The sequence below is a fragment of the Nothoprocta perdicaria genome, unplaced genomic scaffold (assembly GCF_003342845.1).
Source record: "Nothoprocta perdicaria isolate Ctin4 unplaced genomic scaffold, notPer1 scaffold_131, whole genome shotgun sequence".
NCBI classification, from domain to species: Eukaryota; Metazoa; Chordata; class Aves; order Tinamiformes; family Tinamidae; genus Nothoprocta; species Nothoprocta perdicaria.
The window spans coordinates 1,245,523-1,265,965 of record NW_020454439.1 but is presented as its reverse complement, the minus strand read 5'-3'; the positions used below and the strand labels follow the sequence as shown (position 1 = coordinate 1,265,965).

At 35.9% G+C, this 20,443-nt stretch overlaps 1 protein-coding gene across 1 annotated transcript in view; it reads right to left on the bottom strand.

The window, feature by feature from the left end:
• The window catches only part of ADCY1 (adenylate cyclase 1), a 135,113-nt gene that overhangs the window by 91,075 nt on the left and 23,595 nt on the right, over positions 1-20,443 (bottom strand). Inside the window, exon 2 of the mRNA XM_026033697.1 lies at positions 5,404-5,553. Within this exon, the coding sequence (XP_025889482.1) occupies positions 5,404-5,553 (150 nt within the window). The remainder of the gene's footprint in view (positions 1-5,403; positions 5,554-20,443) is intronic.

The window sequence follows — 20,443 nt, the reverse complement described above, 5'->3', positions numbered from 1 at the left end:
GCAGCTCAGATCTTGTGTCAAAAAATGAGATGGCTGATAACTGATTTTATTTACATATTTATTTACATCAGGAAGCCATCAGGGGACAAATTAAAGTCAAATCCAATTGTTTAGTAGTAATCTGACTTGCTTTTATAAGTTTTTTTGAAAGGCTTTTATCCTTTTCATATAATATAATATGTTGCATTTTTCAAATCACAGGAAAGCTCACACAGAAACACAATTATAATGCATATAAAATATATGTATTTTGCATGATTTACAACTGAAGGTTATTTCTTTTGCAGTGCAGAGTCCCTTTGCTCTTTGAAGTTTCAATTCCAGTTGTAAGGATTTTCTCTATCTTATCATACAGTTATTTATCCTATATCTCTCTGTAAAATCTAAGTATAATCTCCCTCTATAACTCCAACCAAAAAAGCAACCAAACCAAAAAAACTGTACTAATCTTGAGTAAAGTTAACAATGCAATGCAATGGTAACACTCATTATTTTCTCTTCTCCTTGATCCTAGGGACAGATGAATGGATTTCTGAAGGTGGATTTTACTGTTCAAGGCTTTAGTTTAATGGTACAATAAATTCTATTTTAGGTCTTCTTGTAGTGCGGCACACAGTGCAAATGTAGTACAGACTCAACTTGCCAGCTAAGATTAGTTAATCCATCTACATTTTTCCAAGATTGTACTGTCTGGCTTTTACATAGGATCAGATAGCATCTCTTGTCCTGCAATTTGCATAAAACCAGGATCACTTCCCTGTTGCACACTCCAAATAATTTGCCAAGAACATGGTCTTGTGCCCATACAATCCAGATGAAATTTTTGCTCCAGGGCAATTTGCTGATGCACAGAGCCAGGATAAAAGATCAGGGAATCAAGGCCTGTGTTTTAATGACAAGTTTTCTATTTTATTTTGCCCTGCTATTAAAAAAAAAAAAAAAAAAAAAAAAAGATGCTAGATTCTGATAATAAAGAAGTATGAGAACATGAGGAGAACCTGATTAGGCACTGATAGCCATGCTGTCAGGCATCCTGGAAACTACTTCTGAAGCTCTGCAAATCACTAATTTTTCAGTTAGATTGTGGAATTGGGGAAAAAAAAAAAAACAGAACCAAAAAAACAAACACCAGTGGCTTGTTATCCATTATTGTAGTAAAAATCCAACATTCTTGTTTTATTCAAACAGTATGTTCTATTGTTTTTCCTTTTTTTCCACAAATGCTTAAAATGAAATATACTGGACAGAACTAGCAACTAGGGTTGTTACTAGCATCACCCTTTTACCCAAAGGAACAGAAAGCAGTATACACATCCAAAATGTGGAAAAATCTAGATTAAACTGTTTTGAAGAAGGATCTTAACCCAGCTGGGAATTTCAACCCCAAACGTCCTAGACAGAAGTTCAAAGTATTCTATGCTGAGTCTCATGGTGTTTTTTGTTGACACTGTCTCATTACCCAGGAATAGTTGTTACTCATCAACTCTCTGACTCAGTGATGTCCCATCTACTGTATAGGATGTTTAGGACATTACTCTAAAATACATTAGACATAGATATCTATATACACCACCAAATATTCATTCAATACCGACTATTTGAGAGGTTAAATGCAAATTCACAAAAAGTTTTTTACGAGGATCAGAGTGTCATTTTTACCAATTTACTATTCTCCAAGTGTTTTCCCACCACCATGCTCTAATCAGTGTAAGTACACATGTAAGATGCAGAGGGAGGGAAAGATCTAAACAACTTGATAGCAAGATGGCTCTGTTTTGCAGACAATATTTACTTGTACTTATGCAATGAAAACAGAACTAAACTAAACTGAAGAATAAAACCTTGAAGATATGAAAGCTGCTTTCTGGGTTTTGGAGATATGCACAAAGTCAAATAATTTTCCAGTCTTTCTCATATGAAAACAACAGGCACTTTTCACATCTGCCTGTGCTACAGGCAAGTGCATTTCACCGATGGAAACTATTTGCTTTATCCTCAACTTAAATGCATGAATATGCACAAAAATACTCAGAAAAAAATCCTAGTGAGTAATATTTGCCACAAAGTCAGCAGGATTAGAGGGAAGAAATAGCCTGGGTGCATGCATGCATGCAGAAACCAAGTACATTACAATTCTTCACTTAGGAAAGAAAGATGGGTGGGGAAATGTGGAAAGTCTACAGTGTCATGATTGATATGAAAAAAAAAAAAAAGTTACTGAGGATGATTACTCATAATTTAATAACAAAAAAAAGAGCTGGAGATTACCCAAGAAGTCATCAGACAATAAGTCTGTAACAAATTAAAAGGAAGCTCTTTTTCACAAAGTGCATAATTCGTGTGACATTCACTGTCACAGAATCACATGGAGGACAAAAACATATATACATTCAGAAAGAGAAACTAGAAAAATGGAACAATTTAAACCATGATCCAGTTGCACTTCTGATTTAGGAAGATTTAGAATTACAATTTCACTACCTGCTGTCAGTAACACACTGTCTCAGGACCAGACAAAATATGAATCACAGAATCACGGGAGGGTTGAGGTTGGAAGGAACCTCTGCAGACCATCTAGTCCAACTCCTCTGCTCAAAAGGGATCACCTAGAGCACATTGCATAGGCGAGTTTTGAGTATCTCTAGAGAAGGAGACTCCACAACCTCTCTGGCAGCCCATTCCAGTACTCCATCATCCTTGTTTTCCTCATATTCAGATGGAACGGCCTGTGCTTCAGTTTGTGCCTGTTGCCTCTTATCTTGTCACTGAGAATCACTGCAAATTGCTATATCCTCTCAACCTCCTGGTTTCCCATCTGAGTCAGGTAGGAAAGCTGTCTAGATCAGCAGAAGATCACTTCTCTTTCTCTGCTGAGAGAAAGCATCCATCCTTCCCCATCCCAGCTTGTCCCCTTCCTACTCATTTGGAAAGGGCTGAAGGATTGCCTGCAGACTAACATCGTGACTGGTAGGGTCTTCTAATGCAATAAGTTCTCCTAGTGCACAGAGTGATGATGTCATGCTTGCCATATGGGCAAGGGATAATCTTAATTTAATAAGGTGACCACAGAGAGAGGATATGGTGAGAATAAAGGGGAAGAACTCAGGTGCTTCAACTGAAAGCACAATGGAGCACAGTTCCAGTTACAAAGGAAAAGGGACCCACCTCACAATATTTATTCTTGTTGTTGCTCTCAAATCACAGTCTTAACATTTAGCAAGATAACAAATGCATTACACCACAGTGGAGGTTACTTATCTTGACACAGAGAACAAGAAAAATTGTGAACATTAAAGTGAAATAATAATAAAAAAATTCATGGTCAGTCTGCTCTCCTCCTCACCAATGCTCCTTTACCCAAAGTCTACGTGCAAATTTTGACACAAGGACTCTGAAGAAACTACAATATAGGCTATTTTCTCCTGAAAATAGACTTATTATCATGTGTGACTATTCCTACAAAGGTATCCCACAAGAGGAGAATTGCTTTAAGTAGGACACAGAGGAAGTAGTCTCACTTAAAGATACTGCTGTGGTATCTGTCACACTGAGTCAACACTTTAGCACCAGAAGGCTGTTTATATGCTCGAAAGTCAACAAGGTCTTTTTTTCCTCTTTCAGCAGAGTTTCGCACGAAAATATCAGGGAAAGGCTTTAGCATTTTGGTTTACAATTCTTAACGTAAAAAGGCTGCAGTATTTAGGTCAGAGCATTTGAATAAGACAAGAAACTAGAAAGTCTGATGAAAAATTTCTGCCTTTGTAACATGTAGCACTTGTGTTTTAGAAAATGGAAACACAGGAATGAATACAATTATTGGGCCAGGTTAGCACAATCTCTTTGTCCTCTGAAATACTGAAGTGTTGTCAGCTGGAAATTTGGGCTACATTATGCTATGCAGAAGAATTTTGTAGCTTGTAATAAGAACTTAATTCCTGTCTGTGTTTTAAAAGTAATTTCTTTTGACAGTACTCTTAACAGCTAATTAACATGTATCACTACTCCACTGAGTTTTATAGTGTAATGCACAAAGTTAATCTCACTTTTCACAAGTGTAGGGGAAAGGCATATTCTCTTCCTTGACCTGTGTACTGCATTAGAAAAATATTTACACCATTTTTTTGGCAAATTATAAACAATAATGTTTTATGTGTACTCTTCTTGCTTCTTGTGGTTTTAAAAACATGAATATAAAATAAGACAAATTACGATTGCTATAATTAAAGAAATAAAAAAGAATAAGCATAATTTCATGTCAGAACCTATGCACAAGTTTTTAAACCCGCAAATAGCTGCCTAAACCCTACAGAAATTCACTCATTTCACATTTATGCCTTTGAAAAGTCCGTAGTTTTGGGTTACAAAAATCTCAGAATCAAATCTAACGATTTGTTCTTAATACTATGCTACCCAGTCACCCAATGCAGTTGGTCAAAGAGGAGTTTTCTCTATTAGCTACAGAGTATATTAGTGTTAAAAACACATTCACCCAATCCATATCAAAACAGCATTTAAGCATATGAATTATTTCAAGCATGGAAACAAACCTATTATAGAAACTGGAAGTAAATGGGTAAAGTACATAAGCCCCCAGGACCTCAACACCTTGTACAGCAATGTCTGAATGTCGCTTAACTCCTTTATTGGCAGAAATTACCACAATTCCACTAAATCAGACCTGTAGCTACTTAATCCCACTGAGAGAATAGTCCTCATCCGAAGTTCTCATCTAAAGCTCCCCAAATCACCAGATATTAGTATGTTTAAGATTTAGACTTATAAAGCAACGTATGAACATCAGCAAGCTCTGACATATAAGAGTGATTTTCCTCCTTGTTTCTAAATCTGCTTGGCAGATTGATTGATAAAACTGAGTGAAAGAAAACATCATCCTAGAAAGGTTGCTTTTAAGAAAAGCAGCAATTATCACATTAATTAAGGTACATCAGTTCTGGCCATTCTCCCCAAAATGTAAGTTTTGTTCACAGGTGTCATAACTGCAAACAGGATATAGCGCAAATGAGCAGGAGACATTTTTACAGTGTCCTAACACCAACCAGTTAACACATATGCATAAATAAATAAATAAATAAAACAAAATAAATAAATAAAAGAGGAACTTGGATTGCAATGATAACTTTCCCATGACTTTCAAATGCATCCACTGCAGTGCTTGTAGTGATGGTAGTGGTAGGGTGGGACATGCATGTGCCGTGCATTCTCCAGATCAAGTGAGAAGCACGTACACTGGGGAGGAAGAGTTGATGCAGGCAAGGGAGGAGGGAATGTTCTTCCTTTCCAGGGCAAATGAACACACTTCCTTATCAAGCAGTGTCCTGAATTTCAGTTCTTATAACTTCAGTGATCTCGAAGGAAACTAAGAAAGTGAGCTTTAAAACTGACCTGCTTTTCATTTTCATCCTCCAGCCTCAGTCGGTCCTCGATGCAATTCCTGGCTTGAAGGAATGCCTTCCTCTGAGCCCTCTCTGTCAAAATCCTCACAAAGACCCCATACAAATTTACACTGACAAAGAGGATTGCATTGGCCACAAGCTGAAAGAAGGAAACAGAAAGAGTGTTTTAAAATGCAGATTCTTATTTCATATTTCTACTCAGCAAAATAGAAAATTCAGTCTAAGCTTTCTTAGGCAATGTTATTAAAACTGGTCTCACAGCACACCTATACAGAAACAGTAATAGTATCAGTTACCACAAGTCCAAGTAGACAATATTCATTATTATACAATTTCTCATCTGCTAAAGTTATTTTCTTTTACAATAAACTATTATTTTCATTCATCTTCAGGTCTATTGATTTCGGACAACATTTTGAAAGATTTGCATTCCATAAAAATAAAGGATTTTCCTCATTTGTTTAACTAATGGCAGTATACATCTCTTACTCTCAGTAGTCTCCGTATAATGGAGAGAATTGAAAGAGTCACTCTTTCAGGCAGGTTCTGGGCAGTCGAGAGTCACTGTTTGAGAGTCACCCTGGGCAGGTTCCACAACCAGACCACAACACCTCTGTTTTTTTACTTTCTTGGACAAGAACTGAACTGTGCCTAGTGTTAATGTTTTCTTTCTTCCCATATGCCCATATAGGAAAGAGAGCTATCTCACCAGATCTAACACCAAGAGAGAGATGAGGCTTAGATCCACAGGAGCAATAAGCTAGTAATTTTTGCTTCCTCCTGAGAAATGTGGGTTCAAAATGTCGTCAGATGAATTTCAACCTAAAAACCTTATATGCTGGTTATAATCACTTATCACTTATCACTTTAATATGCTGCATAATCACTTATCAAGAACTTTGAAGATGAAAAGCAATACACGAGACTATTATTCTGTGACACAGACTGAACATAGTCTACAATTGCTATTCCTCTTTATCTTGTCACGTCACAGAGAGCTCTTTGAGGTGTATCAATTTTCAGCACAAGCTAAAACCCCACTAAAATGAAATTACTACAGAAATTCCCATAGAATCTCATTTTTAGAGACGTGAATACTGCCACCCTTATCTCATGCCTGCATTTCGTCATGCTGAAGTACAGCAACAACAATGTATTGCAAAATTAATTCTCAGAAGTGCAAACAGAAGGGATTTGTAGAGGCCATAGGCAGCAGCAGTGAGCAATGACCATAGCATAAACAAGCAAGACAGCTCTGGACAGTGTGTATGCTTGATTCCATCCATATAGAGAGTAGTTATTTATAGTTTCACTATACTACACTACACTTCACTACACTATTTATAGTTTACACTACAGAGTGAAAAACTAATCTGTATGTATTCCTATCAGAATGGCCCAAGAAATAGATAACTCTTACAGAGAACAAAACAAAACAAAACAATCAATTCATTTCCTGGTCCTCAAACAGAAGCAGTAAAAGACCATATAATTTAACAATTTGCCAGTTGCTCTGGGATTATCACTACAATTTCACTCAAACAATGGTGATCACCTGGACCCTGAGTAACCAGGGGGTGGATTCCTGCAATCAGGCAACCACTTTCAAACACAGCAGTGTAAGTTATTTTCTAACAAACTTTGAACAGTTTAAGATAAAACAGAGGCTTAACTCTCAGCCTGCAGGGAATCAGGAAAAGTGATAAAGCAAGTAAAAGATTCATAGATTTCAAAATGTGAGAAAAGAAAGTAGGGCAGATTGTCTCCTGAGATAAGAATTCTTCCCCTCCACAACGCATCTTCTACTTAATTACTACTTCTTCCCCATGCATATATTCATTCTCTGTAGGTTTCTCAAATGCATAACATTTTGTGGTCCCTTTCACTTTAATATGTAAATAGTATCTCTTGTGCTCTATATACACACATACATATATAACCACACATACTATTTGACATAACTCCAGGAAACCCTGAGACATGCATTTAAAACTAAGGATCTTTCCAAAAGAATTGAGGCATCCAAAACTGCCGAAAGATCAAGGAAATTAATTTGAAATTCTTCCTACATTATTCACTACACTACTACTTAGTATCAAAGAGAATGTTGTTCTTTAGGTTTCACCATTCTCATCAAACAACCAAAGAAATAAATTCTATTTACTTAACATACCACAAAATGGCTCAAGACATTTCTTATTCTGCAACTTCTTTCAAACTCTGATACCTGTAAGAGATTACCCTTCAGCAAGAATAACAAAAGGGCACCAGGGTCAGGAAAACTATTTGAGATTTTTAAGTTGTTGTCACTGAATATTGCCCTGCGCATGAAGTCTGCTGCAGTTAGGTAACAACATCCTGAACTTTAAGCTTCATAGTTCATAGCAGCATGTGATATCCATCTCTGGATGGACTCTGTGGTACAGTTCCTTGGGCCACAGACTCTGGAGAGTCTTAAGAAAAGCAGGCTTTCAGTACACAGAACTCACTTTTGTCTGCTGTGTAGCGAGGCATTGACAGTTCCAGCAGATGTTTCAGCTAAGTCTCTATCCCTTACTTGCTCACTACTGACTTTCACATATCTGTGACATTTCCCCACTGTTGTAAAATGTTCCCCACCTCAATGGAAAAGGGATTAGAAAAGCAGCTAGGTACTCTACAGTTCTTGACTTTACTAAGACTACCAATAAGTTGACATATTTTACAATTCAACCACTGTACTCAAGCAACCAACTTCCAAGCTTGTCCAATTTCTCTGAATAATTTAATTCTCAAGCTTGACAATGATGTTTTTGTTCTGTGGTGCTCCTAAGCTTATATATGCTTTGGAAAGCAAGGTGAATATCACTGCTTCTGAGGACCTGGATTCTATTTCCATATTTGTTTAATAACTGAATTTTACTACAAGTAATTTCTGTGTTCCTGTTGTTCCTGTTATGCATACAAAGTAACATTTGTCATTTATAACATTCTGTCAAAACACTTTAAGATATGGCAATGAAATGCATTATCATGAAATAGGAGTTTTTATTGGGAAGCATGCCTCTAAGGAAGTCATGAACTTGTTACCAAAACGAGTCAGTGCTTTCATCATTAAAACTGCTCAAGACCAAGGCAACATTGTACAATGTATGAAAATGAGTGCTATCATGAGCAAGGCCTATTGAAATTTTAAACAAAAATCTTTTCTCTTTTTCCTGTTACGGGAAATACTGTCATTAGAGCAGTGCTTTATTTACAGCTCAAGACTACGCAAAATTGGACTTGAAGATGGGATCAGTTCTATTATTTTCAGATGCACAATTGCCTCTTGATCCTGACATGGCTTTGTTAACTCAGGCAGTTCTCTTAATCAACTCACTTTGTAACCTTTTGAGAACACTTAATTAATACATCTGCTCCCGCCCTGTACTGAAGTGTCATAACACAGGAGCAGAGTGCTGTACCTTTCAGTCCTGACTGCTTCCCAAAAGCACTCCCAGCACTAAAGTAAGAGACAAATATATTATCTCCAGATTTTACAAATTTCTTATTTTTGATAAACAATCTTATGGGGTTTTTTTCTAATTGGCTTAAGTCACGTATTAAAGAAATAATTTTGCTGTGCTATTTTTCTTGGTTTCCTGCTTCCTCCACTTGACTCCTTAGCATAAGGCTAAGAAGGGACCAATGACTAGTTATTTCAGTGATCCTACAGGCAAGCCTGGGCAAGCCTCAGCATCTCTGACTATCTGTTTTCTCATTTCTATGGTCATAATCCTATTTTATCCTGCATAGATGACCATGCAGTTAAAAAAAAAAAAGTGTGGGGGGTGGCAAGCTGAAAGTTTCTTGCAAAGGAATTCAATAAGAAAGCCAAACTTATTGCAAACTGGCTTACATGACATTTCTCATAAACTATCCTCCAGCAATGAGAAAAAAAAAATCCCTACATCACTATTTTCCAAGTTAGGCATGGCAGGGTCAAGTGTTTAAGGACCAACACAGCCTGTGTTGGATGAGAGCTAACATCACGCTAAGGACAAGACAGTTATCATCACAATCACTGCATCCAGACAAGTGAAGAGAGTCCTTTAAGGGACCCAGGAGGCAAAGTTAATTAACTGCAGTTGGATTTTTTAAAAGTATATATGCAAAATGTATAAGAACAGAAATACACTATGTGTTTCTCCCTCCATATACCTGTTTGACTAAGGCATGAGATACATCTTACAGTGATTTTTGAAAATACACACTCATTCTGAAAAACATTCTGTAAAGCATTCTGAAAAAAAAAGTAGTATAGAATTAGTGCCATCAAAAGCCATCAAGCTCCACAGTGCTTAAAAAAAACAGGGTTTTCTGTTTTATGTTTTGATTTCTTTTTCCTTCCTCGAAAGTACTTTCCAGTTTAAAACATGTACTGACAGAATAGCTAGCACACATTTCTTGCTGAGGTTACACCATTGGTTGATTACCTGGTGTCAGCAGCAATTACCTCTATGATGAAGCGGCAGAGAAGTATGATGAAATATCAGAGTTTAGACTGACTGAATCATAAATTTAAGTTCCTAAAAAGTTTTGTAATTCTTCACTTCAAAAGTTTTTTGAAAAAGGTATTTTGAGTACTTCAGTTACCAAATATTTCTTTTTCCCTTGATAAAATTCCACATTGCTATCTGCCTGCTTGCCTGGACTGTCACTCAAGTGTATGAAATAGGAGTTTATGAAATTCAATTTGAATTCCTGCTTTTGAGATCCTGAGCTGTTGTGCCTTTCTTAGTGAATTTCTGAAAGTAATTTATAATTCTGTTGTTTTTTTTACATACCATACTAACAAAAAATATAAATTTTCATTTGTGTACAAAGACTTCTGGAAATATATACTTTTTAATGAAAGGAAAAAGATGTGCTTTTAATTTTATTTTAAAGAGAAAGTGGTAGCTGATTATTAATTTTTCACCATCAAACTGGGAGACTGCAAAAATTTACAACAAAGAACCTACCCTTAATACACAACAAGGCACTGAAATGTAAAATTTTATACATAAGAAATAAAGGACTAGATGGGAAAAAAAAATGCAAGCAGCATACAGGCTGAAACACCTACAGACACATTTTTTTCTGTTATTTCAAAGCTTTCCAAATAAAGAATGCATTCATAAAAGCTGTATTTTCAGGAAAGAAACTAAACATATAGCAGTACTCCATTAGGAATGATTGGCCCAACAACAACCGTAATGTTTGCAACTTGCTAAGCACTAGGTTGTCACACTACAGAAATTCAGAAAAGCAACAAGAAAATGGCAATTTGCCTCCACCTGCAGCCTATTTTTATACATGCATTTACTAATACACATTTATTAGCAGTCATTTGATTGCATTTAAAAATTTTTCATTTCTCTTGACATCTGTTAAGCCCAGGTTAATATTAGCCATATGTCCATTTATAAAAACAGATCTTACCTAGGACTAATTGCAGGTTACACAAATCAAAAACTGTTTCCAAATCCCAGAGAAGCACAGGGGCTTCTGGGAACAGAAAAGAATATCTGAAGTATACCATGTAGGAAGCCAAAGCAATTTTGCACTCATTCGCACAAATGAGTCTAATTCAGGTACACAGAAAAACAGGCTGATCTCTATGTTTTTCACTACAAGAGAGGGTGTGAATACCTCTCTTCTGAATACCTTCAGAAAAAAAAAAAAAAAGTCAACATATTCTCAGAAACTGTCTTCCATTGCATTCCTGACAAATTTCTTCACATTGAGAGAAGAGAGGGCCTCCTCTCTTGTACCTCTTTCCTGATTTACTTATAACTCTCCTTTTTAGTACTTTGTGAGTACTAAAGAACAAGCAAGTCCTCAAAATCGGTTGTGCTTTGAGGTGAGTTGTTATGGGTATGGTTTTTTTTGGACGCAGCTGTTCTGAATGACATAGGAAAGTACATCTTTCTCCCATTTTTAATTAGTTCACATAATGCCCTTTTGTACAATAAGAGTAGAAAATTGTTTGTCTCCAACCCACAAAGGAGAAAAGTTCCAGTGTGACAACTTTGTAGGAGAAGAGCAGTCATTCTGCAGAACTGATCACAAAGCACTGGCTTCCTGGTCTCATTGTTCTTTTTTACCAAAGTAGTTAAAGTAGTTCTTTACAAATCCAGGAACTGAACCTCTGAGGATAAGATATTGTCATGGTACCCTATTAAAAATGATGCAGTGATATTGAATTATCTATTCCTATTTGATACTGGAATTCTATACATAACCTAGTCCCAGTCCCAGGTTTAAAATTTTATTCTTGGCAAGTCAGGTGCCTAAAATCTAGGAATTGCAACCCCTTGCCCCCTTTTTTTTTTTTAATTTAGTTTCAGGGGTGTTTCTCAATATTTAACTGAGTACAGCCAGATTTCCACGTCAATGTATGGCAATAGGATTACACGCATATCACAGATGAGAAAATCAGCTCAGGGAAGTTAAAAGAGCTGTCCAAATGTTACACTCTAAAGAATTCTTCATTAAGAAATAATGTTGAAATGCATTATTTAAGGTTAATGAACCTATATAACAAATCCCAGTAATTTCTGGTGACCTACTGTCAGGCACATATTTTTTTATATCCAGAATAGAACTTCAAACTTATTTTATGTCACTTAAAAAAAATGCTAAATAAGTGTCAAAAAATACACAGAAGTCTTCCAAGAACTCACTTGCAAATTAAATGGATTGATCAAACTGTGAGGCTTTGGTTCTCACTCACTGCAAAAACACCTGGTCCTTTTCCAGATGAATGAAGGCAGACAGAGATAAAGATAAAGAAGGGGAAAAAGTGCCCACACAGCTCTGGTTGGCTGCATACTGCTAAGTGAAAACATGACTGCATTAGGACTAAACTGATCTCAGTCATCTTCCTTTGCTATGAAAAAGATTGCCTCCAAATCTGACAAACATCTTCTCATGTCTCTTTTCTCTTTTTTTTCCCTCTCTGTGCAGATCTCTGAAGCTGTGGGTGAATGATATCAATTTTGGTCGAATGTCCTGAAAAGATGAAAGCATTTGCCTTAAGGAAACCATGTTCTATTACACTGAACCGGTTCACTTGCCTTCTATTGTGCTTTACAACCCACAAGAGCTGTCTCTGCAGACAATAAGATTTTCACTCTGCAGGGTCATTTAAGCTATAATATCTTCTGTCAGTGTTGGCATTTGAGAGATTTAATATGGAGAAAGTAGCAAAGCCATCATTTAAGCGGCAAAAAAGCAGAGCAGGCTAGTCGTTTACATGTTCAACTTGGAAAATTATTTTTCTTAAGAGAAACGATGTAGCATGACATTAACCAACGGATCAAGCAATAAGTTGATGGGAAATTCAAAAATACATATTTTCTCTCTGATTTTTATTTGGCAAACTTAATAGGAAAACAAAAGGATAAAATTCAGTTTAATCATTCTATTTAAGACATCAGTCAATGCTTTCAAGAAAAGTCAATAAATTCTACACATGAAACATTAGGGAACCAACCCAACTGCTTATTTTTAGAAGCTGTTATTAAAATAGTTGAACTGTGCTGAGAAATGGAGGTATAATTCTATGGTTGGAATTTTGGGAAGACCAAATTGATGCATATAACACTCACTGCTGGATCAGGAGCCTAGAGAAAAATGATATTCTGATTTTGAGAGCAACAGGATGCTCTTAAAGAAATATCATGAGAGCACAAAATTAATAACTTATTGAGTTATATGACTACAACTGTAGTCATGATTGTATCACTGTATTTGACTCTCACATAATCACTTATATGATCGTCTCGTCTTCTCTGTTTTATCGCATTAGCATTTGCATGTAAAAGAAAGGGAGAAAAAACATATAATCATAAAACTGGAAGAAAATAACAGGAAAGAAAGCAAGCAAGATAAACTATACTTTAATAAATGATGGTAAAGGGAAAAATAGAGAGGGATTGAAGAGAAAGGAAATGATTAAAAGTAAAAGTGAAATATGCCTACTCAGAGCAGGAAATAAGAGCTGAAGAATAATAAGCGGATTAGAATTACAGATATGATGCTGCATTTAGAAATCATCTAGAATCATCTTAAAGACAGGGTAATTTTTGACTTTTTTATACTTTTCATTCTTTGGCCAATGCTGTATTAGAGTTTATTTTGAATAAAAGCGAGTGACAGGTAAAATGTTCTTCTGTTTTTTGTTTATTTACTTGCCTTCTTTTTGCTCTTATAGTTAGCATATATCCTAAGATTCTTCCCAGCTCTCATTTAAAAAATGAAAGCCCTCCTTCTTGCAGACTATCTGGAGGTTCTCTTTTCTGCTTTGAATGTCTTGCCAGTTCTGATGGGCCTAATGTTGTCCATCAAATTAGGAATGCACATTCTTAAGGGAAATGGTCGTATTTCGATATACACATTATAAAAGATTGCAAACAGTAGAATTTCATGTCCTGAAAAAGCACAGGATTTAACTGAATTACTGAGACTCCTGAAAAGTAAAGTAGAAAACAAAACACATCTGCGATTTGTTTCTTATTCAGCCTCATAAAATGTTGTCTCCCCTGTTTCATTTGTTAAGCCCCAAAGCAAACTGTTCAGTGGTAAGGAAAAAAAAAAAAGTATATTGCAACTACTCTAATATGTCCAATCACGTCATATTACTTCTTCCTTAACTATACAGAAATCCCCTCTAAAGGCTTTTCTGACTGCTCTCTCTTGTGCACAAAGAAACTAAAAAATAAAAAGTATTTCTAAATCAGCCTGTAAAGTCCCCAATAGCTACAGACTTGTAGAGGGAAAGAGATGGTGCTGAGGACCTAATGCCCACACTATGTGTGTTTTGAGAAAGGTCACTCTGAATTAGCTCAAATCTGATCCTAAGGACTCAGCACTATTTAGCCCACTTCCCACTGAATTCCATGTTCTAGAAGACACTAGATGTGTTACCAAAAATAAATAAATAAATAAATAAATAAATAAATAAAATAAATAGATTCATACTTTTTTTCTTCTATATGACACAAATAATATTGACACAGGTACAGGCAAAGATGGGACTTACAACATAGAGATATGTGATGAAATCTATTAATTGTAAATTTATTTGAAAAGATAATAAAATGGGCTCATAATAAAAGTAGACATAACTATTCGTTATGCTGGAGGTGTATGAGCAAGCTAAAATATATACAGAACCCTGGCAGATCCTTATAGCTCTATGGGAAACCTTTACCTACAGAAAGATTAAAGTATTAATCACCAATGCATTCAATAACTTGCCAATAACTTAGATATTTTCTACATCTCCCGAATGCTCTAGGAAAGCAACTAAATAAGCAGTCCCTCAATCATTTTAGGATCATGTCAGAAACAATCCTGGAAATTGTAAGTCTAAATTCTCATAAGAAAAGTCTATATTCTCATAAGAAGGATTTAGCAATAAGATATGTGACATTGAATTAATACTTCGTAATAACTGTGTGTAAATTTAGGACTTAACACATCTAGATCACAAACGCAAGTAGCAAAATATCATGTCACAGCAGCCTACAAATGCTCTATTTTCCTCTTTTCTTTTCCACTGTCCATGCTTGAGAATAAAAATAGACATGAAACTTATATTCCTGCAACAAAAGTAAAAGAGAAGAATTGTACATACTAGGTTATGTTAGGAATACTTTGCTTTACTATTATTACTAATACTCCATACTGGCTTTGTTTCTGATATGAAGATAGCAATAAATATATATTTTAAAATCTTTTAGATTGAATACCTGGAATTCTTGACCAGGTTCTGAGGCATTGAACATCTCTTGGGTGATTTCTCCAAAATCCATACTTGCCTTTCAGTTACCTAAGAAATCCTTACTTTAACAGATAACTTCATTAGGAATAGTTCTACAACCTGCAGAACCAAACACTTTTGGTAAGTTTCATAATATCTCAGTGAAATCATTTGAAGTACTAACTTCAAAAAACATGGCATCAAACACTAGGTCATGAATATTTGTAGATTCAGTCAATAGTAGAAGTTCAGTAGGTGTTGTATCAATAGCAACTGAATAAATTTTTGGAGGAGGATGTGGCCATTATAGCAGGATAAAGTTCATATTAAGGAAAAGTGTCAAGGCAAAAATACAAACTGGGGACATATTGGCAAGATGGATGATTACACATTTCAACATATTTTGTCCTTTATAGGTGAAGTAATGGAAACCCTCTGAACAATGAAGAGCAGTTTGAGCCAGTAAAGTGCCATCTATTTAGAACACAGAAAGTAGGTAGTCAGAACAAATGTGCGTGTGCTTTTGCACAAATATAAAATAACAAAACTTGAGTGAATTAGAACTGAGTATGGAATTAGAAATGCCCTATCAGAATCATACTGGAAAGAAAATAATCAGTGGGATACTGTATTTTCAAGCTACAAAGTACATGAGGATTAAAAAAAGAAAAAAAAAAGAACAAGGTATGGCAATAGAAATACTGCTATAAATTAACATTCCAATTAGATAAATAAATTAGCCATATTAACATGTAACAAGACCTGCATAGATTAAAATTTAATGCTTAAATAGGAAAAGCATATTAGTAGGGCAGGACTATCACAACCTGAGAATGATAAAGAGAGGGAGTGTGCTTCACTTAAGAGTTCCCCAAGAGGCTCTCACTGTGGAATACCCTTCTACGAAAAGTCTACAATAGTGTTCAATTTCAAAAAAAAGAACTACACAAAAATAAAGATGCTTGCAGAAACAGTATCAATTAAAAGAAACTGTCAGAAGAGTATTATCCTGGCCAGACAAATCGAGGTGATTTATAGGCATGCTACTTGTCACCATTCCCTGCAAATTTATCACTGCTATTTAATAGCAAAGTAAACAACATTATAGAAAACAAAGCTATTCCTCAAGAAGCTGACATGCACAAACGCACACAAAAGAAAAAGTAAACACACAAAAAGCATATAACTTTGATATGGTGAATGTAGAAATGAATAAGATTCCTCTGTTCTCCCATCCCCACTCAAAATCTTGCCAATGGCATAAAACAAAGGAATAAATCTTGTCAAAAACTGAGCAGAATGTCTGTATGCAAAAACTGAATGGATTTTTCATCATGCATGGAAGAGGCCTTGGAGGTTCCTACTGCTCTAATTCTTCTTTATAACAGCCGCATTCGGGAAATCTGTTGTAGGTTGAACTAGCAGTAAAAATGTTCTCACAAATCCCAAACCATGATGTCAAGACCAGGCTAAACATTCCTGCAAAGCCTAAGGATGACATTCTTGATCTACTGACATGTAGATCCAGATCTACTGATGTACTGGATGTGACTGAAAAGTGAAGACAGCACTTTTAGCACAAAGGCACCTCTAGCAGTCAAATTGCAATTGTTATTTCACATTATTTTAAGCACCTCTAGAAGTCAAAATGCAATGTAAAGTCTATAATCCAAGAATTAAATTTTTCTGCTAGTCTCTTCACACAATCTCTATTACTTTCATGTTTACATGCAAGTCAAAGTGATAGTGAGGTTTCTGCCTTAATGACTTAGGGCTTCCACAGAATAATCTGAAATTTGAGTTACTGCAGCTATGCTGCTACTACCAGCCTGGTACATCATTTTAACAATTTGAATTTATTTCACCCTTTCTGTTGCTTCCAGTTACATTTGCTATAGTCTCTTGTTTTGTCACCTTGAAAGACAGTTCTTTATAACAGTCAGATTTTTATACTGAGTAACAACTAAAGCATCTATTTTTATAGTCAGAATAAGCTAAGCACAAGATCTGAGGCAAAGATTGAGCTTAAAGCATTAGGAAGAAGTCTAACTGATTTCATTCGTGCTAATAAATAGTTTTAATTGTGTTAAAATTACATAAACTATATACAATTCTATCCTATGCTGATAATGATGATAAATTAGGCATTTTTTCCAGCATAAGGCATTGCAAAGTTAGTTCAATATATGAAGCAAACCAAGTAATCACATTTTGCGTACCTAAATTACCCAGATAGGTTCAGCTGATTATAGGCTCTTCCAAATGCTAAGCAGCATCTGTATTTCACTTCAAAAGCAGCAGATTTTCACTTTTGCACCAGGCAAAATGATTTATCTCAGTCTGCAAAGTCTAACCATGCTCTCAAAAAGACCAACATACCTAAAATGTTACCTGCATGTATAACTGCACAATTAGCTAAACCTGTCTTTTGCTCTGTTCAGTAATATATTAAGGCAGTAAGACTAATGTCTGCCTTACATAGAGCTCACTAGTGCACTTCTGTGCTTCTAGGAGACACTGTCAGTTCTGTTTTTTTAATAATTCATTTACAAACAATAGGGAATGGTATTTTGACTAATCAACCCATGATTGATGATAGGAGAGGAATACAAGAATAAGTGGATCAGTAATCCAAACTAGCAATATAAATTTTTGGTGAAAAGCATTACATAATTTAATGAGACAGTTTATTTAGGAGTTAGATTTCTTCACACAGTTCAGAACAGAAAGCAAGTCACCTAACACAGTTTAAAGGCACCGGTCCTAAGGCTGATCAGTGCTATTGCATGACCTGTACATGGCATGTGCTGCAAAGACAACTGCAGTTGAGGTCTAAAAATAATTCAGTCACGTTAGCACAGTTCTGCATGAAAGGCTTGAAAATATCTCTCAAGAGCTTTCACCCTGTAGATGCAATGCTGTGCTGCTCTGGGTGCTGCTTTTCCCTGTTGATCTTCTCCTGTGCCAACCAGAGAGTTGGTAACGGGTTCTAGTAACTCACTTGGCTAAAACTGGCCTAGTGAAAAAGAGGGTCTGTTTTGGGGATCAATTCTCTGACTGAGTACACGGAAAGCAAGAGAGGAGCGGTAGGTACACAAGATTGGACTAGAAATCAGGCACTCGGTTCAACAGGCTTCAGCTAAGGTGGATCTGCATCATTAGGGTCCTAGGTAGTTTAGGTGGTTTGGAAAATTTTCCCCACTCTACAAATAATCCCGCTTTTCAAAACTGTGTGCTTTGTACATGCTTTTCAGCAGTAAGCAAAGTGAGATGTGCTGCTGCATGGAAACCTGTTCCAGCTGGCTAAATTAATAAGACTAGAAGCCACAAACACTCCTATTAAGTCATAAAATATTGGCTCTGTTTATTTCCAAGGGAAGGTAAGTGACAACTATAAAGCTACTCACTTGCAGGCTGTATAGAGCATTTAAGTTACAACAGCAGAAGACCTAGAAAAGAACTTTGAACATCAAGGTTATTTAACACTCAGGTTCAGAAAAGAAATATGAAAATGCTAGTCCACGCTAAGCCTCAACTCTGACAAGAATATCCACTTTGAAAGTAAAAGTCTCTTTCTTGAACTGATAATAAACCTGGTATTCTGAACCACACAGCCCTTTAATTAGAGATTTGGTTCCCTGGACATAGTGCCCACAATTACTGTAGGAAGGGGCAGGAAGGAATTACCTCCAAACCTCCAAGTGGCATCAACTACGAAGCGAGTGCTGTATTTGCCCACTACCAGTCTTGTTACCTATTGACCAAGAAAGTTGGGATCCACATCAGTGGAACCATGGTCCTGTAGAAGATGCTTTGAAAGGTCCTAAAAGGTCATCACATCAGATAAGATGAAAATAGGCAAGCTGACAATGAATTAGAACCCTTTTTTTCCTGCCAATTACTGGTTTCCATCTTCAAATTACAATACTTGTGGCTTGTGTCAGTCCTGGGGTTATGGTGCCTGCCAGGAAGAAAGCATCTGTCCCTTGGCTGGTTTTGTGGCAGGAGAGGTAGCTCAGGCACAGCTAGGGAAGTTACACACATCTCTCCCTTTCAATAACCAGTTGTGAGACACTAGCTGTGAAAAAAACAAAACCAAAAACCCAAATAGATTTGATTCCATACTATTCTACATGGCCAAGTAAGGTCAGTTGTGTTGATGATTCCATCATAGACATTGATATGTTTTCATACATATCAATGTATCATACATATCATACATTTTCATCCTGAAGCTCCACTTTGAGACAAAGGACCAAGGCCAAAACTGGGTCAGGGAGAAAGAAGTGGGGCTAACCCTGTAACCCTGTCAAGAGATCCAAAATAGCATAGTAGGAAATCCCTAGGAGATCAAATCCCTTTTATCCCACATAGTTATCCCCTGTTACATAGTTGTTTTTACTTATTTCTTTTCAAGCTGAAAAGGCCTAGATACTTTTCTGCAGAAATTAGAAGTCTGCCTGCCTGGGCGAAATACAATAATTAATAATTCTGAGTTATCTAAAATGCAAAATAGGTTGCCAGATATGTTCCATTAATGATCCTCTTTCAATTAAAACAGTGTTTTCCTTAAACTTATTCTCCAAGAATGTAGGTCAGAGAACTCTGATTGTATTTCATTGATGAGATAACTGGAATATCTTAGCCTAGTTAAAAGAGTTTAATTTTAAACTTATTTCAAAAGTAGTCCATTGCAAAAAGACATATATAGCTGGAAAGACAGAGATGTGTATGACCCCAAAATTAATTCCAGATGTTATTATAATTTGAAAACACATTAGTTTAAACCATGAATGTAATAGCCTTTGATCACTTCTTATTACAGCCCAAACCGAACTGCCATGTTCCCATATCATATTGCCCACTCTTACTTCATGTAGCAAATCTTCCTCAGAACTGCCTTGAAAGCAAGAAAGAGATGCTAATACTTTGAAGTTATTCCTTATAAAATAGCCCTTGACAAGTTTCATTTCTTTATTTATTTTAATGACATGCTTTGCAATACCCCATAGCAACATGGACAAAAGTAACTTTATGAGTCTACTCCATCTTCTGCATTCCTGCAATGACTCCCACCTTCTTGGAAACACATATGCAAATTTCCTATATCCCAAATGCAGATAGCATTAATTAATTATTATAGAGAACCTAAATGTTTACAATAGAGATTTAGGAGACTTATAATTCTGATCAAAATATTTCTTCCCCAAGTATTAGTTAAAAAAAAAAAAAAAAAAAAAAAAAAAAAAGAAGTTTA